The 15,073-nt window shown below is 36.4% G+C and overlaps 3 protein-coding genes across 3 annotated transcripts in view; 2 read left to right on the top strand and 1 right to left on the bottom strand.

The window, feature by feature from the left end:
• Positions 1-102: 102 nt before the first annotated feature.
• Positions 103-5,397, top strand: LOC106962225 (uncharacterized protein C3orf18-like). The gene is made up of 5 exons (XM_015056506.1): positions 103-234; positions 1,392-1,588; positions 1,671-1,696; positions 4,234-4,342; positions 5,239-5,397. The coding sequence occupies exons 2-5, from the start codon at positions 1,469-1,471 to the stop codon at positions 5,281-5,283; spliced, it is 300 nt and encodes a 99-aa protein (XP_014911992.1). The 5' UTR covers positions 103-234; positions 1,392-1,468; the 3' UTR covers positions 5,284-5,397.
• An 870-nt stretch (positions 5,398-6,267) lies between these two features.
• LOC106962228 (sperm acrosome membrane-associated protein 4-like) lies at positions 6,268-7,961 on the top strand. The gene is made up of 3 exons (XM_015056510.1): positions 6,268-6,373; positions 7,048-7,195; positions 7,277-7,961. Exons 2-3 carry the CDS (start codon positions 7,173-7,175, stop codon positions 7,734-7,736), a joined length of 483 nt encoding a protein of 160 aa, XP_014911996.1. The 5' UTR covers positions 6,268-6,373; positions 7,048-7,172; the 3' UTR covers positions 7,737-7,961.
• A 3,798-nt stretch (positions 7,962-11,759) lies between these two features.
• Positions 11,760-15,073, bottom strand: part of reln (reelin) — a gene marked incomplete at its 5' end in the record, with an annotated part of 132,580 nt that continues 129,266 nt past the window's right edge. Inside the window, one exon of the mRNA XM_015056507.1 lies at positions 11,760-12,308. Coding sequence (XP_014911993.1) covers positions 12,212-12,308 — 97 coding nt within the window. The remainder of the gene's footprint in view (positions 12,309-15,073) is intronic.

The following is a 15,073-nucleotide window of genomic DNA, read 5'->3' as shown; positions in this document are numbered from 1 at the left end:
CATTTAACCAGCACTAATGGTCTGGATTTAATGCCTGAAGGAGGTTTCCTGCCCTAAAATGTGCTACTTTTAGCAACAAGCAGCGACTGACCCACTCCTCATTCAGGAATGTTGGAGAGCAGGTTGCAGAATGAGCGCTCTGGTTCTGTAGGAGAGCGACACTGAAGGAGAGGATAAGGAGGAAGATGGGTGACTGCGTCTGCAGCTAGCGAACACACACACAGTGAGTCCTCGGTTTTCTTCTTAACTCATCCTTTACTGTCACCACCGCCTTTCAGAGATCATCTGCAGCACATACTGTCGGAGAACTGTAACATTGTGTTCAGCTGGAAAAGATGGATGAAGTTTTTGGGTGTATGCACTGCAAAAACACAAAACCTTACCATGTATATCTTAGTACACTTAAAATAAGACAAAACTAATGTATACATAACTTTTCAGCAAAATTTAGGAGCTTGTCAATAATTCCTTAATATTGATTTCAGTACCAGTTCAGTTGGCAAATTATTTAACTTATAACAAAACATTTTTCCCATGTTATGAAGTGAAATAATCTGGCGGTGGAACAAGCACTTTTTCCATCACCATCAAGAAAATATTTACTTGAGACAAGCTCATATTTCTTGCTGAAACCTTATTTCAAATTTACTATTATATTTGCACCAGAAGCTACACAAAAAATACTTGCTAAGATTTTGTGTTTTTGCAGTGTACAAACGTTTACTTTTATGGAATAAATTAAGTCGACTTAACTCATTTTTTTACATCGTTACACATTATTTAAATAAGTTGAGGGCTTTTTGAGGTAAACATGTTTTAAAAATTAATTTAGTTGATTTGAAGTTATGTGAAAGGCAATACCTCCACCAGCAAGATATTCCACAATGCATTGTTACTAAGTAAGCCACTTTTTATATGATTGTGTTTGTTTTACTGAAAAAAGTTCACTACTTCCATATTTTCTCTAAAAGTTTGAGTAGATAAAAAGCAGGAGCATGGAGCCATTTCAATCAAGAAACTTTATTTTTCTTAGTTTCTAGTTAAATTTTGCCATCAGAAAGCTTTGTGGTTTATAATAAAAATTAAGCTTTGGGTGCCATTTAAGTAATTACAACATACTTGGATTAATTAAGTCAATTTAATAAGTGACGCTCACCAAAACTGCACAATTTAATGTTACTCAATTAATTAATGAAAACTAAAAACAGTTGACATGCGTTTCCTAAAATAATTTGAGCTGTTATTTTATGAAGGTGATGATATATTCTTTAAGTAATGAAAACTAATTAGGTTTTACAGTGTGTGTTCTTTGCTTTTTTTTTTTTTGCAGGACTCGTTATGAACTCTGGGATTTGGATGTCTTGACAACCTTTTATTTTTGGGAATTGCAGCAGTTTTCATGTGAATGTGTGAGCAGAAACCTTCCTGAAGAAGCAACAGAAAAAGAGCCAAACAGGAAAGAAGAGAAATGAATCTGAACCACACGACCTCCGTTATTTCAACTCCAAATGTAAAACCTGAATTCCCCGGGTACTACGCCCTCCTGCCTCTAGTTGTACTCGCACTCAGCGGCTGCATAGTGGCAGTGGTAAGAATCTGTCTACTACTTCATATACTTTAAAGCAAATGACATAACTATGGTAATAATATTGTGCAAATTTCTCTTTTAGGTTTTCTATATGAAAAGGAAATCAAGGTAAGTTGCATAAATGAGATGCACAACAAAAGTCTGCAAGTTAAGTGGCTGCAAAGGGCCCCCACACCACCAGGGGCCCCCCAAGATTATATATTTAACATAAGATAGAATAATATAAACTAAAATGCTATTACACATGAAAAAATAAAATATATATTATTTTTATACCTGTTACAGAAAAAATAGGTCAATATCTTCAAGATGTTGGGGAAATATAAAATATCAAACTTGTTCATTTAATTACCATAAATTTAGTGTTTATCAACTATTGTCACATTAAATTGTCATAATATTAATTTTAATGTAATATTGTCACGTTAAAATATATCACACTTAAATATCATTATGCATTTCAAAATCAATATTTTAATTTGCTGCTCCTGTAAGGTTAAAAATCTGCTTTAGTTTTATGTATGCTAATTACAAATCATGCTAATGCTAGTTGGCATATTACACACATAGCCTAGGAATTATGAAGCATCTGGTGTTATTGGCATGTTAGTATTAGGGCCTCCAAATGAAAATCTGCTTAGGGCCCCAAAAAAGCTTTGGTCGGCCCTGCATGAAGGAACGAAACCTCAAATCGAAACTAAAACTGAACAGGACGTTTTTAATTTACTCTTTCAGGGCTCTGTAATTACAATAATAATTTAAAAAGGGAGAACAAGTCGTAAAAATTATGACACGTTTACTTATTTGTAGAGCAGGCTTCTGGCAAAAACGAAACCACGGTTACGGTAAATCGGCTACGGTGCTTTGTTTCCAGTCATAAATGCCAGGCGCTTACCGTGTAATGTTCCAGTAAGCTCCACGACATCCGGGTATTTAGTAAGAACAGCTCCAGATAGAAACGCAAAATAAAACAAAACTATTTAGCTGCTTAACGTCTGGGTTCGTTAGCAAGACTTGGGTGTGCGCAAAACCACAACCAACCCAGCAACATACATGTCGCCTGTCACACAAAACAAAACATCCGCTTGTGTCTGCAAAGCTAAATCAAAACATTGTTCTCTGCACTTGCGGTAAAAAGCTGCTACCTCAGCAGGCCAGACCGAGTTATAAGCGAACTACAGGTTACCCTCCTCAACCAGAAAGCCTGAACTACACAGGACAGAAAAACAGCTGTACAAGTTGCACAGCTGGGTTATTTTATAATTGGAGATACAGCTGGCCTTTCAAAAAATGAAATAAATAAATAAACAAATAAATAAATAAATAAATAAATAAATAAATAAATAAAAAACGAAAAAAAGATTAGAATTTCTGGAAAAAGTCATTTATACTATGGTGTATTCAGGCCACTGGAGATGTAAAGGAGAAGAAGAAAAGAGTACATTTCCACCAAAAACTAATCTAAGAAATATTCTAGAAAAAACAAAGAGATTTCTGAGTTTCAAAAGTTGAAAACTTGCTATGAAAAAATCTTGAGATTAATCTAAAAGTTTTTCTAAGTTTGAATAAACAGACATTTTCAAGAGAAAACAAGGCAATATATGAATTTTGAAAGTTGAGAATTTGCTAGAAAAAAAATCAGAAATTTTTATATTAATCTCAGAAATGTTCTAGAAAACAAATTGGAAATTTTTGAGTTTCAAAAATAAAAAGAATTTGGACTTAGAGAATCAGAAAATTTCCAAAAGTGGATTTTTTTTTTTTACTTTTTCAAACTCAGTTATTTCTGAGCAACCATTCTACAAAAAATATTTGCAAAATATTCAATAATATCAAAACTTCCATATACTGAATTTTCAAGAGTGGAGTTTTATGTATTTATTATTTCTAGAGGAAATAATTTTGTTTGCATCAAAATGTTCTGCACAGCTCAATTCAGTTTATTTATATATTCACATTATTCAGAACAGGTAATCTTGATAAACTTTACAGATGAGTCGTTTCCATTCAATCATACACAATGTGATCCCAGTTATTAAACAATGCATCAGGTTTGGTTTGTTATTCAAATTAGTTAAAGAAGTTAAACAGATTGCATAAAGTCACTGACTTTACAGCACAAAATGTAGATATTCTTATTTTACATTTTAAAAAAGCTGCACTTTTTTTTGCCAAACATTTCCTCTGTTCCCTGGACAATTATAAACAAAAAGCAACATTTTAATAAAATAAAGAAGCCTGATTTCTGCCTGAAAGAAAGCTGCAAATCATTGAATATTTGAAACATAAAATCTGCAAAATGTTGACTGTTTTCCATAATCTGTGCTGAATGAATTCCCCAAAATCTGTTCTTCAGTAGAAATGACTGGATATTAGCACTCCTATTTAATTAATGCTTTTAGAAGATTTAAAACTGTCTACATTAAAAGAAAATCCCAGTAAGATTACCTTTTTTGCACAAATATAAACTAGAGCTGGAAAATCAAGTTTGTGCAATTTAAAAAATTTTTTTATTGTGGTCAAGGGCTGAAAAAAAAAAAACACTTGGAGGGTCTCAATCGGCCCCCGGGCCACACTTTGGACACCGTTGGGTTTAGAAAGGTTTCCATCCCATTTCAGTTTGGTTGTATTTATTTGTGCTTCAGATTAGATGAGCTGCGCCACCATCTGATCCCGGTTTACAGCTACGACCCCTCAGAGGAACAGGAAGACTGGGGAGATTATGACAAAGACGATGAGGAGGAAGAGCTGGCTGTAAGCAAATATATTATGCTTTATTTTGAAGTGCTCCATTTTTTGTGGAAGTTTTAACTATACAAAACAACTTTAATATGTTTAGAAAGTAACAATCTGGTGGAGAGGTTTGATTTATTGTGGGCTTTCTCTGATTTCTCAAAATTACTCAGCTGAAATAGACTTTTAAGCAGACTTATCACATTAACAAATTTTACTGGATGGTAAATTGTCCCAGTAATTATTGCAATAAACAATAATATTTGGCAATAATATTATCTCAAAGACAAAATAAACCCTAATTTTGTAAAGAACACTTAATCCTGGAGCATATTTGAAATATTCAAAACAGAACATTACTAAAAACAATAATAAAAACTTATTGCATGGATTATCATGTCTCTGTAAATAAAAATACCCTTATTGTGGCAGACTCAATCATAATTCGATTTTCATTTGGAATTATTTTCATGCCACAAAAAATATTGTTTCTGATAGAAAAAGATTTAACAACGTAAAAAGAAAATTCATTTTAAAAACAGTTCCTGTTTTTCCTGAGATTTTAGTTCAAAACAAATAACAAAAATGGTTCCTCAATAAATAATGAAAAAGTCTCTAGTGACATTACAACAGTGATGCCAATATCCAAAATAAAACAAGACAACCAAAAATAAAACAGAAATAAAAAAAAACAATTGCAACCAAAATTGTAAATAAAAATGGATTAATATGTCTCTGTAAACAAAACTGACTTTCAAAACATTTATTAATCATCAGAAATTCTTTCTAATTTATTATGGGACTAACGGATTAATTGCTAATCGTGACATGCTTATTTTTAAATTAGTTGCCTCATGTTGTGAATAATCTATAATTTACACATTAACTCCAACTATTAATTTTATTTTTCATTGCAGGAACCTTTGTACAAGGATTCACAGCTCTCCTTTGATAGAACATGAGCAGGAAGGCAAGAAGGAGGATTTCAACGAGGAAATTAAATCTCATTTTAGTAATTATGGTGCAAAGGCCTGACTGACAACAATGCAACAAACCATTAAAACTCACCGGCTGCTGCTGCACAGTGGCGCAGTTGGTAGAGCTGTTGCCGTGCAGCAAGAAGGTTCTGGGTTCGATTCCCGGCCCCAGTGTTTCTGCATGGAGTTTGCATGTTCTCCCTGTGCATGCGTGGGTTTTCTCCGGGTACTCCGGTTTCCTCCCACAGTCCAAAAAACATGACTGTTAGGTTAATTGGTCTGTCTAAATTGCCCCTAGGTGTGTGTGTGTGTGTGTGTGTGCGCGCATGGTTGTGTGTCTGTGTTGCCGTGCGACAGACTTGCGCCCTGTCCAGGGTGTACCCCGCCTCTCGCCCAGAACGTTAGCTGGAGATAGGCACCAGCACCCCTCCCGACCCCACTGAGGGACAAGGGTGTTCAGAAAATGGATGGATGGACGGCTGCTGCTGCTTTGATCAATGTGCTGTATTGGCCACCAGATGGCGCCACAGTCTAGATTTTTGCCTCAGAAATCTTTTATTTTGTCCTTTTTTTCTTCCGGGACTGTACAGATTTTTTGTTTGTTTTTGTTTTTAGTCAAAGTAGTGACTAAGATGTAGTTTTACATGAATAAACTGAGAAGTGCAATCTGGTTTGGAAGCCTTTTGTCTTCTTGTTTCTTACCCCATATTCGCAGTGACTTTTAATGCTGCTTTCCAGTTGCATTCGGAACTGGGAAATTCCGACCACCCAGTCGGAAAAGTCAACTGGAACGCCCTCTGCAGCCATATGGGAAACTGGGAGCAACTCCAACTACCCCCCGGTAAAGACCTCGTTTCAATCTAGCCGCTCATCGCATCAACAGTAGTAAGATGTGGTGGAAACCATAAACATAGACCTCGCATTGGCTGCTCTGGCGCAGGAAATACGGCGGCCATCTTGGTCGTCCCTCCTACTTGGCTAAACCAAACACCAGAAAAAACCTCAGCACTGCCGGATATTTTTGTTCAGATCGACAGACTATTAACGTGAGATCTCAGGGGATAACGTTTCATAAGTAAGATAAGTTTATTTTTTATTCATAGAATATTACTATACTGTATTTATATCCACCGGAAAAATGCCAGCTAATATTGGCTGGCATACTTATAGCCGCCCTAATCGTCCGAGCGGTGCATGAGGCTTCTACTCTTTATATACCTGTATGGTGGAAACAAGTTTGTTTTACAAGACGAATTCGACGTTTTCCTTTTAAAAAAATATTGCTAGCTTACTTTTATAGTATCGTACTTTATTTCATTTTTAGTTTCGCTAGCTTGTAGTTGTAACCCAGGATCTCAGAAACGTATTAACTTCTTAGATATGATAATAGCAGTTTGTTTTAGCCGGTCCGACATTAGCAGCGTCTTCCCATTACTTCGGTTTCCGCCTCTCTTAACAGAACGTCCGGTTAAATTTCAAAATAAGAGCACCAACAGCAATAGAGCCTGCTGTTTTAACAGCTAACGGAAGCGATTTTTCAAATCCGCTTTGGTTGCTGAAATAACGTGAAACTGACATAAGTAGTTTAAAAACAAATGTAAAAAATTATATAATTAAAAAATGTTATTTAAACTGATTTTTAGACAACTAAATTGTACCCTTCTTCAACTTGTTAAAGCAAATGATTTCTGTAAGCTTCTGAAGAATTTCTGTTGCTAACTCTTGCCAGTAAGTGTTTTATTTCTTTAGAAACCCTTAAAGACTGCGGAGAACACTCTCTGGCATTGAACACACCTGATTGAGATTGATAATCAGAGGAACTGATGTTGGCACATATTTAAATTGATTGGGGGGTGGCTTACACTTACAGGAAGATGGGGTATCAAAGAAAAAGCAGGTAAGAATTCAATTCATACAAAGATACTGAAAAACATCAGTTCATTTTCTAATTGACTATTTTTTCTATTCTTTCCATCAGAGTGGATGTCCATCTTTCCACCTGGCACCTGACCTCTACCCTCCTCCTGTTTGCTCTGATCTTCCCTGCTTCCACTGTGGGGACCCTTCTTTGTAATTTCTGCCCCCTGATGCCCAAAAACGTACCCTGCTCAACCCTCAACACGGAGTGTCCGCCCAACCATCGCTGCGCCAGTTCCTGGGGATGGCAAGGCTTCCGCCATGTTCTGTCCTCTCAAGGCTGCTTGGATATCAAACTCTGCAACTCCCAGGAAATGGTCAGATATCGGGGGCAACATTACGACCTCACTCACAGCTGCTGCTGTGGAAACAAATGCAACCTTACACCAAGGGTCAACACCAGCCTGATTGTATCACTTTGGTTCAAGACCAGTCCAGATAATCTCCTCTCCACTCTAATGAAGACGCTCCAGAGTCCCTGTTCAAACCAAACCACATCATCTTCTGATACAAAATTATAGCTGCGTGTGGAGGCCTGTTGGACCTAACCTTAGATCCCAACAGTAGACTCGCATTTAGTCAGATGTTTGCATGCTGTAACTTTTTCAATTGAAAGGGGGAAAATGTATTATTGCAGTTATTGGTGGTTTTTGCATGTTTAAACCAGAGAGAAAAGGTTGGCTTGTTCATCCATCCTCCTGATTAGCCTGTGGCCACTGGTCAATAAAGCACCATGATTAAGAAACAATTGTCTTGTTTATTGAAAGCAGGTGTGCTTAAAGGTGCAACTTTCTTCCAAAGACACTGAGAGAAAACATTCATGTTTGGCTGGTTGGAGTTAAAACTCTGTGAAATGACTGGGTAAGTTTTAAAGTTCACTAAAATTGTACTGCATTTCCTTTCCAACTGTAACACTCTGGGTGTGACAGTGAAATTGGTAACACCTGTTAAAGGTAAGTGAAATGACTTAAGTCCTGGACAGGGAAATCAACTCGGGTTTTTGTTCCCATGAACTTGCACAACTTGGAATTATAAAAATAAACTTGCTTAATAGGAAAACTGCCAAGCACATTCATTTTTTTCCAGCTGTATCAAAATAAATGTTGCAAATCAACAATAGACACTTTTTGCATTGTAAGTTGTGAAACCAGATGGTGGGAAAGAAGACAGGAAGTGTTGGGATGTTGGTGCAACATGAATTTGCATCTAATTTCTAACTGCATTTATTTATTTAATGGAAACGCCACAACTGCAAAATGTTTTTTTTTTTTTTGACACTAGCGGGATATTAAAGTTTTGCGCATATTGGCAATGGAAACGCAGCTATTCCACTTGTACGTCACTAATATTCTCCCATAAAAGTGCCACAAACCAACATGAACTTTGGAAAGGTTGGGAAACCTTTGATCCAACTTAAACACAGATGTTGCATTAAAATTCATTCAAACTTGTTACAACTGATAAAATGAAATTAGACTTTTTTTTTAAATCCCAGATTTTTGTGCAGTTTACAACAAACTGGTCTCAAACTTAATTAAATGTAATCAGTAAATCAAACAACCGGATAAAAACTGTACAATATGATTTTCCAAATAAAACAAGGACATCTTTGACAAGATGAATACTATTGAAGGCACTAAGTTTAAAGTAAAAATACAACAGAATAAATGAACTTATTTAAAATTCAATAAACGAGCAGTAACTAAAATTTGACAAAAACAAGAAGTCAAAGAATAAATGATACAGTGAGATTAATTTATAGCTTGGTACCAGAATAAAAGTTCTAGAAATTAACTTTCCCCCTGTAATTCAAATTTAATAAATAGAATTCATAATTTTTCTAGGAAATTTGAGATTAATCTAAAAATTTCAGTCTTTTAGGCAGAAATAAAAAAAAAATCCTTGAAAACTCAGAAATGTTGATCTCTCAAAGTCCAGAAGTTGACTTTTTTTTTTTTTTTTGAACTCTTGAAACAAAAATTTCCAAGTTTTTCTAGAAAATTTTCGGAATAAATCGAGAAATTTCAGGGGGGTTTTCTATTTACAGTTGTGCTAACATTGTAGATTTTCCTGGGAAAATAAGTAAAATAAGTTTGTCCAGTTTTCCCTTCGTCTTGTTCCCCAGGCAGAACGTTCTGCAGCTGCTGCCTGCCGCCATCTTGTGTTTTCTTCTTCTTCTGCCCTCGTTGCTCTGTGGGAATCTGCTGTGCTTCTACAGCCCCATCCTGAAGACGGAGGAGGCGATGACCTTTGAACTCATTGTGACAGAGTGTCCTCCTCGCGAGGTGTGCTTCAAGGCGCTGGGTCGCTATGGAAACGTCACTGCCCTGTCGGCGAGGGGGTGCTTTCCGGTGAAGAGCTGCGGAAAACAAAGCGACATCCGGCTCAGAGGGACGATCTACGGCATGACCTTCAGCTGCTGTGACTGGCCGTACTGTAACTCAGAGGTCAAGGTCGAACCTTTTTATGTTCTTATATCTCTTCTGGCTGCCGCCGTTATTACTTGTTTGTGAGTAAAATAAGTAATAAGAGGTTGAGGGGTGAACACGCAGTCTGAAAACTGCAGTGTGCGCCATCAGACGCTTTTATTGCCATGTTTTTATGAGTATTTATGTTTTTATTCCAAGATCTGTAATAAAATATTTCAGATGAAATAATGCTGTGCAAGACTTTTTTTTAAAGCACTGTGTAAATAGGACAAACCTGGTCATACCTGCAATTTCAATGGCTAAAAAAAAAAAAAATTAACCAGAAGCAAAAAAATCTCGTTTTAATTTTTTCCAACTTTCCTCAGAATTCTGAGATTAAATTGAGAAAAAATAATTTAAAGTCAGAATTCTGAGAAAAAACGAGAAATAATTCAGATTAAATAATCTAATGATCAGAATACTAATTGAGAAAAAATAATTATGAAAACATAATTGAGTCAATTGTGAGAAAAAGACTAGAAAAATAGTTTCAAGTCAGAATTCTGATAAAATAAACTTTAGTTGCCCTAATTCTTTTCCTTTCGATCAGATTAATATCTTCAGGCCTTCTTGCTGCTTCTCAGGTTTGTAGCTTAGAAATTAAAGATGATTTTTCTCAAGTCCTAGATGACAGATAACATGTAGGCTTTTAAGAGAGGGAAAAAAAACGTGACAAAATGTAGAGTTTGAGGTTTGACAGTTCTTTATTTCCCTTTTATAAGGCTGCTGGGTCTCCCCATAGTGGATATACATATATATACAGGAGATTGCTATACTGGAGTTACACTGAGGGTCAGAGGGTCCATGTTACACAGACGTCCATAAACGACACTAATAGAGCCTCACCTCCAGGTATCAGAAATCAGCAGAGGGAGAGGAAGTGGGAGGAAAAAGGGAGGAAACAGCACAAGAAAACAGGAAAGGACGACGGCAAATTGGGGCTGTCGTAGACAGAAAAAAAGGAGTAAATTTCTTTCAGAAAACTCAAATTTTGATATCAATCTCAGATTTTGGAGCACCAAAAGTCATAAATTTGCAATAACTGAACTCAGAAACTTTGAGATTAATCTCAGAAATGTTCTAGACAACAAATGTGCTCAGGTCAAACATTTGGGAGAAAAAACAAATTTTGATAAATTTTACAATATTTCCTATAAGAAAGGTGGAAATTATTGAGCTCAAAAAGTAGAAAATTCACAACTTTTGGACATTTTCTGAGTTCCAAAAGTAAAAATTTTCAACTTTTTAGAAATTTCAAGCTTTCTCTAGAACATTTTGGTGATTAATGCCAATATTTCTGAGTTTTTTTCGTGCACATTTACGACTTTTCAAGCTCAGAAAGTTAAATGTTTTTTCCAGAAACTGAATTGACCTAAACATTTGAGTTTTTCTCACATTTTTGACTTTTTGAGCTCAGAAACTTCCAAGTTTTTTTCTAGAAACATTTGAGATCAGCCTAAAAAAATCTGACTTATTTCTTGCAAATTTTACAACTTTTCGAGCTCAGAATTTCCTTATTTTTTTTAAGAACATTTTTGTAATTCACCTCAAAATGTCTGTGTGTTTTTTGGTGGAAAAGTACTTTTTTTTTTTTTTTTTTTAAATCCACATCAGCTCCAGTTCGCCATCGCAGGAAAGCGAAGGAAGAGGGGAGATGTTGCAGTCCGAGAGCCTGACTCGACTGTCTAATAACTTAACACTGGAAAATAACATACAGATTTCACGCACAGTGCATCTTAAATAGGTTACGTGAAGAACCATTTACCATAAATATCTGTATTTTTCGGAAACCAACATATATATAAAAAAAAACTATAACAAAAAAAATTTTTTTCCCCATAATTTCTTTTTTCAGTTTCCGTGCAAATCTTTTCCTTCCTTCTCTGGTTGTTTGTTGAGGCTTTTTGCTCGTTGCTCATGTGATCCAAAAAATAAAAAGAAGGCAAACAAAACCCAGCATATCCCCCAGCCCCTCCCCTATAATACCATATGAATTAGTAGAAAACGAACAAACAAACAAATGAACGGAACACCACAGTCAACTTATCACAAAATTAACCCACAAACACACAGAACACCAAGAACACAGTACTCTATTTTTTTTTTTCTTTTTCAGTTTTTTTTGAAGCTTCATTGTTGTTCCTCCTTTATGGTCATTGTGTGTCCTTCTCCTGGCTTACTGGTTTGGCAGCTTTGGAGGCGGCTCAGTGGAACTGGGAGGCTACTCTCCAACCAGCTGGTCAGTTCAGCAGTGATAAATCATCTTTTAATTTCACAGTGTGGTGGGAAAAGAAGGGATACGGCCAAGGACTTAAAGGAATGGCAGCGACAATTACAAAAGAACTCGAAACCGTGGACCATCCTTTCCAAAATGGCCGCCTTGTTCCTTCGTTATGAGTTTTATTGGGTTTGGTTGAGAAAGCCAAGGTGATTTGTTGAGAACGAGCAGAAGATGGGCGGTTGGACTCGAATCCACCGGCGGACGGGTCACAACGGGGCGAAATGCGGTCAGGAGGAGAGCGGGGGGTTCAGGCACGCTGCTGCAGTGCCCGCCGCTTGCGGCTGTAGTAGTGACGCATCCCGGTCTGTCTGGCAAAGCTCATCATGTAGTTTTGTTTGCGTGTGCTGCAGGGAGATAAAGTCAGTAAAATAAAAAAATAAAACAAAAAAGAGAGAGAGAGAGAAGGAAGGAGTGTGAAGATTAGTGAGAGAGTAAAAGCAAGCTGCTTCGTTCTCACACTGACAGATCCGAACATGCAAACACACGGATGGTTGAATGCAGCTTCAAATTTATCTCACCTCCGTTTTCGTTTGTCATGCTTTGGTTTTCAGTCAACCATGACCTCAAACACTGAACAGATACGAACAAACAAAAAACTCCTGCTGCTGGTTTGTATTTCTGCACGGAAACGATGATGCAGCTAGCTACAACAGTCATCAAGACGAGACGGTACGAAGACCCACAAATACGAGAGCCTCACTCGGACACAAAGTGTTTGAGGTCAGAGTTTAAAAAAGAAAAAAAAGAAGTAAATAAAAACCAGAAGTGCGGGGTCCTGAGCAGGAAAGGGTTTTAAAGCTACAGTAGCTTGATAAACTATTAAAACCGCTTAAGTTTTTCACAATTTGACATATTAAAACCACAAACTTCAATGTTTCATTGGGATTTTCAGTATTAGATCAACACAAACTGACGTTTTTCACACATTTTATGCTTCAAATGTCCAATTATTTGCAGAAATCAGGTTTCTTCATTAAAATTTTGTCTTTTGTTTGAACTTGTCCAGGCAACAAGGGAAATGTTTCGAAATAAAATAAAAAAATATACAACTTTCTTAAAATCAAAATAGAAACAAATATCTACATCTTGTGACTTTTGTTCCCTTTCAAGGATTCAAGGATTTTTTATTGCTTAACTCAGGTCCCAGATTAAGAAATCTAATACACAAATAAAAAATAAATAATGAAGAAATTTATATGACGTATAGATATTTATATTAAAAAATGAAAAGGAGTTTCATCTTCAATCAGGATCATGATCCCAAAACATGTTGCTCTCGTTACCATGACAGTATATTTATGATATAATGGCCCAGTCAAAGTCCAGACCATAAAAATCAATCTTCACAGATGTTCTCCAATCAGTCAGACTAAATGTGAGTTATGTACCAAATAAGAACGCAAACATTTCATACCAAAACAAACATAACTTTTCTGCCACTTGTGTCGATCTGATAAAACCCAAATAAAACGCATTGAAGTTTGTAGCTGTTATGTCACAAAATCTGTCAAACTTCAAGCTGTATTAATACTTTTGCAAGACGCTGGAAATAACAGGAAAAAATAAATTAAAAAGCTGCAGAAGATCACTCTTGCTTAGCCTGTTCATTGCCTCTTCCATCCAGCAGGGCGGTGCCAGTGAGCCGGGAGTACAGCCAGGGCAGGCAGGGGGTCTCTGTGAAGCGGGAGGGTGGGCAGGAAGGCGAAGGAAGGGGTAGATGGTGTGTGTGTGTGTGTGTGATGGGTGGAAGCGTTAGGAATGCCTGGTGAGGTGTGTGTGTTAGGACAGAAATGGAAAGCTTCATTTTCTGCATTTCTGACATTTAATCAGAAACCAAGGAGGTTTACACTGTAAAAACTAAATCTCACCAAGTACTTTTTGGTCTAGTTTCTACTGGAAATATTTTTATACACTTGAAATAAGAAAAAAAAACTAACTCATGAGTAACTTTTCAAGAAGATATGAGCTTATTTCAAGATGTTTTTCCCTGAAAGTTTCTTGTTTCTATTATTTCACTTACGACTAGAGATGAACCCATCCGATACCAATATCGATATCGCTTCCGATATCGAAAAAATTTAAATCAAGTATCGGTGACAATGTTACCAATCCATAAAGGCAGATCTATTCTGTCTAATTCTATGCTTTGTCCTCTGATCGACGACATGCTTTGTTATTTATTTTAAACAATATTTAAAATTCCTCATTGTACTTTCAGAACCATTTGAAAGAAGGTTTGATGCAGTTTATTTTTACATGTTTGACCAAAGTAGTCAACCTATTGTTTTTATTAGTTTCAGTTATTTATTTTACTTCAGGTATCGGAAGAGAAAAAAGTGCATCTCGACTTATAACTAGTATTTTTTTAATCAATATTAAGGAATAATTGACTTAAATCAAGCTCCTACATTTGTCTTATTTCAAGTATATTAAGATATTTGCACTAGAAAGTAGAACTGAAATTCCTGGTAAGATTTTGTGTTTTGCAGTGTAAGGATGAAGCTCTTGGCGCAGAGACATGATGATGATGATGATGTTGTCAGACAGACAAACAAAAAGTCATTGTGAGGGAGAAGGATGGAGTGTTGTTTCATTGGTTGATCCATGAAGCCATGCAGGAAACTGAAAGCTGAAATGTGAAGATATTTCAGAGCAATGATGCGAGATCTTCAGCTTTATAAGCAACGTTTTAGTTTGAGGAGGGGACAGACTGTCCATGTTTGAGCTGCACAGACGTACAGTATTGTACGCATCCGGTTTAAGTTCCAATCGAAATGAAAATCAATAAAGTGGTTTGGAGCTGAGGTAGTGCCAAAAACAAACACGTATAGTGATGGATTACATCACACATATAAACACTAGAGGGTGACGAAACATCTGGCTCACGGGACGAGACGAGGTACGAAATTGGGTTCACAAGAACTGGACAACATTTTGGTTTTACTTCTGGGAAAACTAAGCATCTTCTTTGTTGGTTTTCACAAATTCAGTGAAAATTTGAATGAACCAAAATTTGAATGTTTGGTTTAAATTAGAGATGTGCCGATCAGGTTTTTTCCTGCCGATTCTGATTCCGATCTCCCATGAGGGCCGATCACCGATACCGATC

This window comes from Poecilia latipinna, unplaced genomic scaffold, assembly GCF_001443285.1.
Source record: "Poecilia latipinna isolate Pla-1442-1.1 unplaced genomic scaffold, P_latipinna-1.0 Scaffold1387, whole genome shotgun sequence".
NCBI classification, from domain to species: domain Eukaryota; kingdom Metazoa; phylum Chordata; class Actinopteri; order Cyprinodontiformes; family Poeciliidae; genus Poecilia; species Poecilia latipinna.
The sequence above is the reverse complement of the archived record's forward strand: the minus strand, read 5'-3'. Positions and strand labels throughout refer to the sequence as shown.

Coding starts and splice junctions, on each gene's coding strand:
- LOC106962225 (XM_015056506.1), top strand. CDS start 1,469: ATGAATCTGAACCACACGACCTCCGTTATTTCAACTCCAAATGTAAAA. Junction 1,697..4,233: donor TATATGAAAAGGAAATCAAG/GTAAGTTGCATA, acceptor TTTGTGCTTCAG/ATTAGATGAGCTGCGCCACC. Junction 4,343..5,238: donor ATGAGGAGGAAGAGCTGGCT/GTAAGCAAATAT, acceptor TTTTCATTGCAG/GAACCTTTGTACAAGGATTC.
- LOC106962228 (XM_015056510.1), top strand. CDS start 7,173: ATGGGGTATCAAAGAAAAAGCAG. Junction 7,196..7,276: donor GGGTATCAAAGAAAAAGCAG/GTAAGAATTCAA, acceptor TCTTTCCATCAG/AGTGGATGTCCATCTTTCCA.